The 12,930-nt window shown below is 41.0% G+C and overlaps 2 protein-coding genes across 3 annotated transcripts in view; one reads left to right on the forward strand and one right to left on the reverse strand.

The window, feature by feature from the left end:
* Nucleotides 1-12,930, forward strand: part of Ankmy2 (ankyrin repeat and MYND domain containing 2) — a 58,035-nt gene that overhangs the window by 26,163 nt on the left and 18,942 nt on the right. For both annotated transcript variants that reach the window (XM_008837604.3, XM_029565641.1), the window contains exons 4-5: nt 267-365; nt 10,275-10,435. In XM_008837604.3, the coding sequence (XP_008835826.1) occupies nt 267-365; nt 10,275-10,435 (260 nt within the window). The remainder of the gene's footprint in view (nt 1-266; nt 366-10,274; nt 10,436-12,930) is intronic.
* Nucleotides 7,067-8,154, reverse strand: LOC103737766 (glyceraldehyde-3-phosphate dehydrogenase). Its single transcript, XM_008837603.3, has one exon. It carries the CDS (start codon nt 8,076-8,078, stop codon nt 7,077-7,079), a length of 1,002 nt encoding a protein of 333 aa, XP_008835825.1. The 5' UTR covers nt 8,079-8,154; the 3' UTR covers nt 7,067-7,076.

Below are 12,930 nucleotides of genomic sequence, written 5' to 3' on the forward strand. Positions count from 1 at the left end.
TTAAAAAAGAAAATAAAAAAGGTGATATTCAATTCTGTATCACTTCTATTATCTTATTTGCTTTCCAGAAATCTAAGTTGATTAAGTGAGTTTATAACATTTTACCTTTGACTCTAATTATGGTTGATATTTTTGGAAAAAAAATGAAAATATCTACATAATAGAAACTTAAAAGTCAGTCAGGGGTATAGGGAAAGGGCAGATAAATTTGCAGGTCTTCAGTTTGCATTCCTTAGGGTTAACAAGTACATTCCCTTTAACTCTAGGCAATAAGGACATCACATGGGTCATGTTGGAAGCAGGAGCAGAGACAGATGTTGTCAACTCTGTAGGAAGAACAGCTGCCCAGATGGCAGCCTTTGTGGGTGAGTTTTTAACTATAATTTCACATTGCAGTATCCTCTTTCCTTTCTGGAGAAAAATACTATCTTGGTTTTCAAAGTACGAATAACTGTCTGCATTGGTGGTATAGTGGTGAGCATAGCTGCCTTCCAAAGTATGAATAACTGTTACATTTATTATATTTTTATTTTATGTGTGTATGTTTTGTCTACATATATGTAAGTTTACCCATGTGTACAATGCCACAGAGGCAGAAGAGGGCCTTGGATATCCTAGAACTAGAGTTACAGACTATTGTTAGCAACCATGCAGGTCCTTGGAGCCCAAACCTGGTTACTGTGCAAGAGCAGCCAGTGTTCTTAATCACTGAGTCATCTTTCTAGCCCCTGTGTTTATTATTATTATTATTATTATTATTTTCAAAGTAAAGTGTGGAGAATTAACTCTAACATAACAAAATCCCTAATGACATTCTGGAGACAGTGAATGGCCATATTGAATTTCTGAGTGACAGAGTTCATGAATATTTAATTGCAGTCGTGTTTTGAAGGATTACAGTTTATTTCTCAAATGGAGGTAGTTTAGCCTAATGATTAAGAACAAACCTGTGAAGTCAGCAGACCTGAGTTGAAATTCCGGCTGTGACACTTAGTAGCAAAGTACTGAACAATTTTGCCTTTCATTTTCTTCATTTAAACTAGTTACAGGGCTATTCAAAGGATTAATAGAGATGATAGACTTAAAGGTCTTCACATACAGAACTAACAAATAGTATGAGTTGCCAATGTGATTAATAATTAGAACAGTCAGGAAATTCTTTTCTAGGAAGGAATGTAGGTAATGATTTTAAACTGCTTCATTATCTTCATGAATGACATTTATTTTGTGTACCTCTCATTCTTGGCACGTTCATTCTATTATTTGCCATAATGTATGGCAGAATGAGTGAATACTTGATCATTAGTATTTTGTACTCTTTGCACTGGCAAAGATAAAAAGCAAAGATAGTAACAGCTGATTTAGTGGGGACACAGTAAGTGGCCCTGTGATGATATAAATTCACTAAACAAAGTCTTCATGTTCACATCCTATTGTATCTTTAGGTGCTTTGGTTACAGCGACAAGTAAGCATAGGTTGCTCAGACTTGGATAGCTTTTAAAGGCAGCTAGCAATGGACAAATGATGGGAGATTATACTCCAAGAGAGAATTTGAGTTCTATAGCAATTTATAGAAGAGGGGGATCGTCTATCCTGTTCCAAGAGGTTTTTGAGAGAAATTTTGCTTAGGCTAAGATACAGTGGGAATTGGTCAGATATGGGCAACATTAATTATATATTATGTTAAATATTTTAATCAAATTTTCTTGAAATTAGTGTAGTAGCTGCCTTGCATTAAGCCAGGCAGTCTGTTTCTGACCACAGAACAAATATTCTTGTTTTATTTTTATTCAGAATTTGACAAAGGTGTGGCCTTGCTGTGCAAACTTCAGAGAAGTAGTTTATTAAGTCTCAGAGATTCTCACCTCGTAAATGCATTGTCAGCACAGGTGTCAGCACAGTGGATTCTGAACTAGAAATCTAGGGATATGCACTTTAGTTCAGATCTGCTGCTAATCAGGATTATGGAGAAATCCCACTGCTCAGGACCTCAGGTTTCTGATTGATGTCCAGTGAAGGAGGGGAATCAGATGATTGCCAGTTTTCTTTAACTTTGCAAGTTTTCATTATGTCCTCAGTGAAACAAAACAGCTCCAGTAGAGGTTAGCTTTGCCTGGGTCACAGGCCTGGAGATGTGGGTGACTGTTCACCATCCACACAGACAGTTGTCTTTTTTCAGAAATGACAACATTACTAAAACCTGAAAACACAAATTGTTTATAATCCCATTCTATTTTTTTTCTCCCTGTTTAATGAACATATTTTGGCCATATATGTGTCTGTCGGAGGGGGGGTAGATTGTGTTTCTATATAAAATCTAGGAACCATAAATGAGAGAAAATGTACTGAGTTAATTTGCTTAATATGATTATCTCCAGTTGCGTCCATTTCTGCACTCTAAAACAGCAATGTTTTCACTGCATTTGAATCTGTTGAGAGGAATGTGGCAGATAGAAAAATACACCACACCTTTTCACTTGAGGCTATGTTTTCCATATAACTAGCCTTTAAAAGAGGAATTCTTGAGAACCCCAACCCTACCTGAGAAACCATTGGCTACTGGAAACTGCTAGCTACTGGAAAGTGGGGAGTCAGTCTCTTTTAAGGGTGTGACTCTTGGTAGGTTAACCAGATTCCAGTGGATGGAGCCACGCTGAAGGTCATTTGGGGACATGAACTTGACTCTAGGAATTTATATATGTATATAATAAAGTGTATGAAATTGGGTCAGGGTGTATTAAAAGGAGTTGCAGATAGGGGAGGGGATCAAAATATAAAAATACAGCATGTGAAATTCTCAAAAATTCAGTTTTAAAAAAGGGAAAAAAGTAATTCTTGGGGCTGGAGAGATGGCTCAGAGGCTAAGAGCACTGGCTGCTCTTGCAGAAGACCAGGCTCACTTCTCAACACCCACATGGTGGCTAACAACCATCCATAACTCCAGTTCTAGGGGATCCAGTGCCCTTCTTTGGCCTCTGCAGGCATAGCATGCACGTGGTACACTTGTATGCATGTAGGCAAATGCTTATACACATAAAATAAAAGAAATAAATTTTAAAAGTTTTTTTTTAAAGTAATTCTCTTTGTTCCCTTGGTTCAAGGGGATCATTGTAAACATGGGTCTGCTCACATATACACGATTTTTTTTGTTAGTTTTGTTTGTTTTTGAGACAGGGTCTGCATTGCCCAGCACAGGTGTCCAACCTGTCTTTAGCTCTCCCTATTGTCAGATTTTACAGCTCATATCCACTCACTGGAAATAACCTCTGCTAGATATTACTCTGTTCTTACTAATGTGGTGTGTGACAGATGGTATGTTGCAGCATTGTATCCCCTCATAATTAGTGAAATCAAACCTCAGCGTTAGACATTTGCATGTTCTTCTGATGATGGTTCATCATCGTCTTTCTTCCTTTTTTTCTTTTCTTTTTTCTTTTTCTTTTTTTTTTTTTGATGAAAGGTCTCATGTAGCCCAGGCCAACCTTGAACTTGCAGCATGGTTGAGACTGGCCTCAACTTCTCCACCTTCCAGTTTACCTTTACAGATCTCTATCACCACTCCAGGTGCTTTCTCCATTGGGGGTGGGGTATCATTTTATCACTACTTGGAACAGGTTTGTGTATATTAGGGGCTATAAACCCTTTCTCTATCAAATGTGTTTCCAAAATCTTATGCCAGTCTCAGATTTCCTATAATTTTATGAAGATGTTTGCTGTAGAAAAAATTATTTATTTTAATTTTTTTTTGTTCACTGTGCTGAATAGCTTTAGTGTCAACTTGACACACCTGGGTAGAGGAAGCCTCAACTGGGGCATTGCCTCCATAGGACTGGCCTGTGGCCATGTCTGTGGGGCACCTTCTTGATTGTTTAGTGATTTGGGAGGGCCCAGCCCACTGTGGGTGGTGCCACCCCTGGGAAGGTGAGTAGGTGTTGCATAAGAAAGCAGGCTGAGCAGGGGCCAGGGAGCAAGTCAGTAAGCAGTGATCCTCTTTGGCCAGTGCTCCAGCTCCTGCCTCCAGGTTCCTGCCCTGAATTCCTACCTTGAGCTTCCTGATGAACTGTGACCTGGGAGATGTAAGACAAATAAACTCTTTCCTCCCCAAGTTGGTAGTGGTCAGAGTATTTTGTCACAGGAATGGAAAAACAAGCTAGAACATTTGCTTTTTGAGACTGGGTCTTCCTATAGCATCAGCTGGCTGGGAACTTACTCTGTAGATCAGGCTGGCCTCAGTCTCACAGAGATCTGTCTGCTTCTGCCTCCCCAGTGCTGGTATTAAAGGCATGTGCCACCACATCAGGCTAAAATGATTGTACTTCTAGAATTCATTTATTCATTTTTTTTTTTTTTTTTTATAGTTTTTGTTTTGCCAGATGTATATGAAATAATGGTTAGGAACATTTATAGAACAATCCAATGTTTACCCAGTGCACTGAAACACTACCTTTGTGGTAAGTTAAATTCTTTTATTAAGTGTTCATAAAAAATGAAATAAAAAAATAAATTCTTTTATTAAGTGGTCATATAATTATTCAGAGACAATAATTATCTGTGTAGTGTTGGGTCTTCCCCAGCATTCCCATCCAATCATGTAACATCCTTTTGCATGTGTTTTTTTAGGGGGGAAAGGAATCATTTTTGGACTTATTACAATATTTAATAGATTCTTTCATATCAAGATTTTTTTTTGTTTTGTGTTTTTTCTTCTTTTGTTTGTTTACTTGTTTGTTGAGTCAGGGTCTTACTATGTAGCTTAGGCTGCCTTGGAACTGTGTAGCCTATAGTCCCTTCAAACTTGCAGTTTTGGGGGCTGGAGAGATGGCTCAGAAGTTAATAGCACTGGCTTCTCTTGCAGAGGTCCCAGGTTCAGTTCCCAGTATCTACATGGCAGCTAACAACCATCTGTAACTCCAGTTCCAGGGGATCTGATGCCATCTTCTTGCCTCCATGGGCATTGCATGCATGGTGCACTTAACATATATGGAGGTAAAACACTTATATAAATAAAATAAAAATAAATAAATGCAATTTAAAAAAAAACTTGCAGCCAGGTATGGTGGTGCACACCTATAGTCCCAGCACTTGGGAGGCAGAGGCAGGCGGCTCTCTGTGTTCAAGGCCAGCCTGGTCTACATAGTGAGTTCCGGGGCTACAGGGAGACCCTATTTCAAAAAGACAAAAACAAAAAACAAACAAAAAAAACAAAAAACCTTGCAGTCTTCCTGCCTCAGCTAGGATTAAAGCTGTATGCCATCATGCCTGACTACTGTATCAGTCATTTTTCAACAGTTCATAACTAAGTAGTTTTAATTATTGGCCACATTGTAAGAATTCTTACTGCCACATTCCACAGTCTGCCATTCATTGTGGGTGGAAGTAGAGAAGTATAGAGTTTTTCATTTTTCTTACCTTTTTCTTAGTCTCCTGGGATTGTAATATGTGCCCTAGAAGCCCAGCTTTTCAATGAGGTCTGGGAATTCAAACTCACTTCCTTGATAAACACTCTCACCCACTGAGCTCTCTTCCCGGCCGCCTGATTCCTTATTTTCATTTTTCCCTCTCTTTTTATATCTTTTCCCTCCCTTCCCCCTTTCCCGCTTTTTAAAATTTTTTTTTTACTTTTAATTTTTAAGGCATGGTTTAATATAGCTCAGGCTGGCTTCCAACTTGGATATATTAACTGAAGATGACTTTCAACTAATCCTTCTGCCTCCACCTCCCAACTGTTGTGATTATAGGCATGTACTACATTTCATTTAAATAGTATAGTTTATACACATAGGTAAATTCTGATTTACAACCCCAAATGGTAGTTTCTCATTTTTAGCTGTTATTTACCATATGCATAGTTAATATTGGTTCTCATACACCTGGTTACATTCCTTTTCTCTTCCCTCATTTTCTCTCCTGTTTTATATGGTCACTGCTAGTGTATGTGTGTGTTTCCTCAATGTGACTGTCTTGGTGAAAGTTGTACCTCACCCTCTATCCCAAGGTGCTGTCTTTGCCTATTGAGCAGTTCCAGCAGGAGGAAGTCCTTACACGTCATTTCTCCTTTGTTTTTGCCTTCTCAGGTCTGAAGACCTTTTCCCTCTGTCTTCCACACTACTGCCTCGGAGACCGTGCCTATAACACTTCTAGCTGTGAACTTTGCCAAGAGTCTAGTATCTCTGGTGCTAGAATAGAATGCTATTGGCAGGTGCCCCTTTTCTTTCAATAGCACTGTTGACATTATGACTTCTCAGTAATTCTGTCTTCACCCATCTAACTGTCCCTGTGCTCTTCCTCTGGATGGCTTATGAGAGCTCTGCTTTCATGTAAGTTTTGGTTTTGAGACCTCAGATGAGTTACGTAGATTGCATATCTTTTGAAACCCATCATAACAGAATGATCTTTCTCTCTGAAACGTGAGTTATATATTGGGCTAGTTTCATGATTCTTATATCATAGTTCTTTTCTCTCAATCACATTTCAAAGTTATGCCACGAGTTTCTAAATTCTGGTTTTGCAAATGAGAATTTAATTTATTTTCTATTCCAAACTTTACATTCCCCTTTCTGGAAAAGTTTGACTTTTCAGTTCACCATTGAAATTTAAATTTTTACTAGGACTTGTCAGTGAGCCTTTGCCATCTAGAAGACCCAAGTCTAGTCATTATAATGCCATAGGAGGGCATTATACACTATATTTACATGTTATTATTCCAGAAGATGAAAGGACAGCCTAATGGAAAGTGTGGCAGAGGGCTGGCTGGATCTGATGTGGTGGCAGCTGCTTATTACATGGTGTCAACCAGGGAACCAAAAGGTAGTCTGGTAACACATTCATGCTGCTAATACACTCATACACATAAAGTAAAATAAAAAATTTTTTTTTTTTTTTGGGTGGGTGCAGTGAACTTTATTGATGGTGTTCAAGAGAGTAGGGTGCCCTAAGCCCCTCCCCTTCTTCAGGGGGTCTAGGATGGAAACTGAAGGAAGATGCTCAGTGTTCGGGGCTTAGTTAGGGCAGGGGACCCCCCCCAGCTGAGGGTCTCTCCCTTCCTCTTGCTGGGGTCAGTGGTTGTTAGGGCTTCTTACTCCTTGGAGGCCATGTGGACCATGAGGTCCACCACCCTGTTGCTGTAGCCAAATTCGTTGTCATACCAGGAAATGAGCTTGACAAAGTGGTCGTTGAGGGCAATGCCAGCTCCAGCATCAAAAGTAGAAGAGTGGGTATCACTGTTGAAGTCGCAGGAGACGACCTGGTCCTCAGTATAGCCCAGGATGCCCTTTAGGGGGCCCTCGGATGCCTGCTTCACCACCTTCTTGATGTCATCATACTTAGCAGCTTTCTCCAGGCGGCAGGTCAGATCCACGACAGACACATTGGGTGTAGGAACACGGAAGGCCATGCCAGTGAGTTTCCCATTCAGTTCTGGGATGACCTTGCCCACAGCCTTGGCAGCCCCAGTGGATGCAGGGATGATGTTCTGGGCAGCCCCACGTCCATCACGCCATAGTTTCCCAGAGGGGCCGTCCACAGTCTTCTGGGTAGCTGTGATGGCATGAACTGTGGTCATGAGTCCCTCAACAATGCCGAAGTTGTCATGGATAACCTTGGCCAGGGGGGCTAAGCAGTTGGTGGTGCAGGAGGCGTTGCTGACAATCTTGAGGGAGTTGTCATATTTCTCATGGTTCACACCCATCACAAACATGGGGGCATCAGCAGAAGGGGCAGAGATGATGACCCTTTTGGCTCCACCCTTCAAGTGGGCCCCAGCCTTCTCCATGGTAGTGAAGACCCCAGTAGACTCCACAACATACTCAGCACCAGCATCACCCCATTTGATATTGGCGGGATCTCGCTCCTGGAAGATGGAGATGGCCTTCCCATTGATGACAAGTTTCCCATTCTCAGCCTTAACTGTACCATTGAACTTGCCATGGGTGGAATCATACTGGAACATGTAGACCATGTAGTTGAGGTCAATGAAAGGGTCATTGATTGCAACAATATCCACTTTGCCAGAGGTGAAGGCAGCCCTGGTAACCAGGCGCCCGATACGGCCAAATCCGTTCACTCCGACCTTCACCATGGTGTCTCAGGGACTAGGCTGGCACTGCGCTAGAAGATGCGGCTGTCTCTAGAACGGGGAGGAGCAGAGAGCCAAAATAAAAATATTTAAAAAATTTTTTTGATTTATTCATTTTTATTCCATGTATATGTGTGTTTTGCCTGTTTGTATGTAAGTGCACCTATGTCATGCAATGCCAATGGAAGCCAGAAGAGGGCATCAGATACCCTGGAACTGGAGTTGACAGTTGGGAACTGAACCCAGGTCCTCTGCAAAAGCAGCCAGTGCTCTTAACCACTGAACCATCTCTGTAGCCCCCAAGACATCTAAACATAGCACCTTGGCTGATTTCAGATTTTTAATGTGTTTGATTTTCAAGATGTAGGTAGAAATTTCAGCAGAAAGAAGACTACAGGGAAAGAGGAAGAAATGAAAGAGAAAGGACTCCCTGTTCTAAAAGAAAAGAAAGACACTGATGGTTTGGCATTTAGTAGTTGCATAGACATCAGAAATGATCCATCATCACTACTGAATCCTTTCTTCAAATCAGGACATTTTTTTCTGTCACTTATTTAATGTTATATCTATTCTCTGTCTGTATCTCTGTTTCTGTCTCTCTGTCTCTCTCTTTCTCTCTAAGATTTTTATTCTTTTTTGATGTTATTTTTCCTGGGTGTCTTACCAGTTCTCTCTCTGAATGATTTTCTGTTTTGAAGCATTTCATTCAGTTAACCCGTTACTAATTTAGTTCTCAGTAGCAAACAGGATTCTCTTTCAAATTGCTTATTAATTTTTAAAATTTGAACTTTCCTGTGGTTCTTGAGGCCTTGGATACTATTATGGAATCTGCATAAGGTAGTGGTTTTTGACTGTGGTTGTGATGGTAGTTGTGGATAATGTTAGTGAATTTCCAACTCAAGAAACCATCTTTTGGAGGTATTGCATAGCCTCTCTACTTTGCCCTACATCTCCTATGCAGCCAGGTAAAGTCTCTAGGGTTGTGTAGCAGATGGGCAATGTGCTGTAGTCTCTATACCTGTGCATCCAAGGTCACAACCTCCCGAGCCCAAGGAGAAATTTGTTCCACTCTCCAGTTTCCCAGAAATGCTGAGTTCCCTGCCAGTCTCAGGTACAGGGTCCAGGTGACTGACAGTACAGTCTCCTTCAGGCCTGTTGTCAGTAGGATCAAGCAGATGCTCCCAGCACCCTGTACATGCTGGCTGTCCAGAGTGGAACATTCTCCTCAGGACTGGCTGCCATTGGTCCCCAGGCAGAGAGGAGGAAGCGCCTCCTCCAGAGATCTTGGAAGAGCTGGCACCGTCACATGTGCCCTGCAGGTTCTGCCTGCTCTCCCTGAGTGCTGCTTACTCTAGAGAGGTAGTGGAGAGGGAGCTGGGGTGGGGGGATGGGTAGGGGCAGCAGGAGCAGGGTCAGGCTACCAGTGTTCCCAGGAAGGCTGTGAGTGGCTTAGCCTTCTCTGAGAGACTGTAATGTTGACTCCAAGCTCATGGGAGCAAAAGCTTTCTCCCTAATTTTACAAAGAAGACAAGTTTTTTTTTTTTTTTCAAATTTGGGGGGAGGGGTGGATTTGATAATAATTACCACAGGTACTTTACATACAGCATAGTTAAATTAAGTGTAAACACAGCTGGAAGTTATTGGGGAAGCTTGGCTGTCATTTGTGTAGGTGGAAGAAGAGATATTTGAACTAGTTGACTTTTAAAAAAATATTTAGTTTTACTTTATGTGTATAAGTGTATTGCCTGCATGTATGTAAGTGCACCTGTGTCATGCAGTGCCTGTGGAGGTCAAAAGAGAGTGTTGGATCCCTTGGAACTGGAGTTACAGATGGTTGTTAGCTGCCATGTGGGTGCTGGGAATCAAGCCTGGGTCCTCTGCAAGACAGCCAGTGCTCTTAACCTCTGAGCCACCTTTCTAGACCTGAACTAGTCTATTTTTTATAAAATAAGATTAGAGTCTTTTGTAGCTTGAGCACTTGTTTTGTAATCCACACAATGTGCTGCACATTCTCTTTTTGAAAATTGTCTCCTTACCTTAGAATACTTATAAATGTTCTCTCCTCCTCTATGCTCTTCTGAAAAATAAAAACATCAATATACATTTACTCCAAAAGAAAACAGTCACATAATAAAAGTAATCCAGGCATGACCTGTGTTTAATGATTAAACTACAACTTCTCTGTTTCTCTGTTAAAAGGTCAGCATGATTGTGTGGCTATAATCAACAATTTCTTTCCTCGAGAGAGACTGGATTATTACACTAAACCCCAGGGACTGGATAAAGAGCCCAAACTGCCTGCAAAGTTGGCTGGTCCACTGCACAAAATCATAACCACAACAAATCTTCATCCTGTCAAGGTAGCGTGGAATTTGTTATATTTGCTTTTCATTTTGATATTGCATCAGAGTTTAAACTACTCCTGTTACATGAGGTCCTAACTGTCCTGGGCTGAGTTTTTAGATGTGGAGTTTACAGTGGACTCCTGTGTCTACTTCTCTGCAGGAGTGCTCTCAGTGAACCCGGGAGACGCTGAGGGAGACCAAAGGGAGCAGGAGGAAAGGCTGGCAGAGAGGAATACGCAGCCAGCTTAGCTTTACCTCATCCCCAGGCATCTCTGCAGCTGACATGACTCCAGATGTGACAGAGGAAGACTTCTGTGCCCCTTTGTTATTGGCCTGGGCCTGTCCCAGAGGAAAATGACAGCTTTTTTAGATGGAAGAAAGGAGTGGCTTCCTTGAATGAGGGTAGTTCTCTAGAGGAGACCATGCGGAGTCCTTAGCTAGTGCTCAGGGAAGCCTGGTGTGCAAGCCGAGTAACATGAATCTAGGTGGCACACCAACATTTATCACAATACTTATCCTTTCGGGAAATACTCCTCAGTGGGCCTTAGGTATGGGACTGGCTAGACTGGGAGATGAGTTTTTCAGACAGGTCCTGTATTTCTCTGTTTAAATGTATGTGGTTGATCATCCCAGTACATTCTACTTTGGATTGAAAATTTGTATTTTCTCTCTCATTTTCATGCCCATGTTTCTTTGCCTTCAGACTGAAGTGCAGTTCTGGAATCATTTTGACATCTACACAGCACCTATTTTCTCTGTTAATGTCTTAAGAGTTTTTTGTTCGTTTGTTTGAGACAGGGTCTCCCTGTAGTCTCAGCTGGCCTGGATATACTATGGAGACCAGACTGGCCTTGAACTCACAGATCCACCTGTCTCTGCCTCCAAGTGCTGGGATTGAAGGTGTACGCCACCACACCCGGATCTAAATGTCTTAAGAGTTATTACATTTTCAGCTATCTTTAAAGACATTGTATTAGTTAATTTTCTATTGCTATGATAAAACACTGTGACTAAAGCAACTCAAGGAAGAGTTTATTTGAGCTTACAGTTCCAGAGAGAGAGAGAGACAGAGACAGAGACAGAAACCATACCGGTGGGGGAAGCATGGCAGGAGACAGTCACAGGAAGCAGCCGGAGCAGAAATCTGAGAGCTCACCTCTTCCAGCACATGCAGGAAGCAGGGAGAGCGAACTGCTAGTGAGGCAAGGCCATGATAGCTAAAAGCCCGCCTTAGTGACCAGCTTCCTCTAGCAAGGCTACACCTCCTAAAGGTTCCTTGACCTTCCCAAAACAGCACCCCCAACTGAGCAAATGTTCACATTCTTGATCCTATGGTGGATATTTCTCAATTAAACCTCCACAGACATTGTTTGGCTACAGTACCTTTCTTCAGATCAGACCTTGTTTTCTGTAGGAACAGAAAGTCTGTTCGCTTGAACCTTTTTCTTTTACCCATGCTTTGGATACAAAAGCAACTAGGGAGGATTATAAAAAAGGAGACCAGGCCCTGTCCCTAAAGTCAGACACCTTTTCAAAGCACAGAAATTCTCCCTGATAACCAACTCACCTTTTCATTGCGTGGTACCCGACCTAGCTGCATTTTCATGTAGTTTATGTGGCTGCTGTAGCAATGTGTTTATTTTCTAAAGGGACTTTGGGAATTGTGCTGATGCCCAGAAGAGGAAGGTTATCCAGGAGAAAAACAAAATCTCAGACAAAATGGCCACAGAGCTAAGAAGGGTCTCTAAGGGAAAAGCTGTTGACTTATCAGTAAAAAAACTAGAATGTAGGGCTGAATGAAAAAAGATGGGGGTTAAAAAATAGAGAGAAGTCAAAATGCTACTAAAATGAACATATCCTTTGCTAACAGTCCTTTTACAGATAGGAGTTATGTTGTGTGTGTGTTTTTTTTTTTAAGATTTTTTATGTATATGAGTGTTTGCATGTATGTATATATGTGTACCATGTGTGTGTCTGGTGCCCAGGGAGGCCAGGGAGTTATGTAGTTTTTATGCTGAAAGGAATATATCTACTTCCAGGTTGTGGTGAGTTATAAGGATTTCTTTATAACCTATTTATAATGCTGCAGAGGTAAAGGAAGGAAGCTACTATAAGTATTTTCTGCAGCCATACAGATATTTCAGTAAATTCATGGTAATGCTGTGATTATTGATCATAATTATGTAAATTTTTGTTCTATTTTGTAAAATTAATGAATACCAGTGTCTCCATTTAAAAAATCAATCTCGGTTCTACTTGAGATTTTGGGGGGCGGGGTGGTTGAAACAGGGCCTCACTTTGTAGCCCTGACTGGTCTGGAACTCACAAAAGTATAAATGGGTAATTAATGAGTCCTCAACCACCACAAATTAATTTTTTTGTACAAACCAATTTTTTGATACATGTTTTGATAGGGGGAATAATCAACAAATGCACTAATAAGGATTTGATTAGACTTTATTAAGCCTAATAATTTATAATTAAGTGCTGAATTTTTTTTTATTTTTTTT

This window comes from Nannospalax galili, unplaced genomic scaffold (assembly GCF_000622305.1).
Source record: "Nannospalax galili isolate Female #2095 unplaced genomic scaffold, S.galili_v1.0 scaffold719, whole genome shotgun sequence".
In the NCBI taxonomy this organism is placed as follows: Eukaryota; Metazoa; Chordata; class Mammalia; order Rodentia; family Spalacidae; genus Nannospalax; species Nannospalax galili.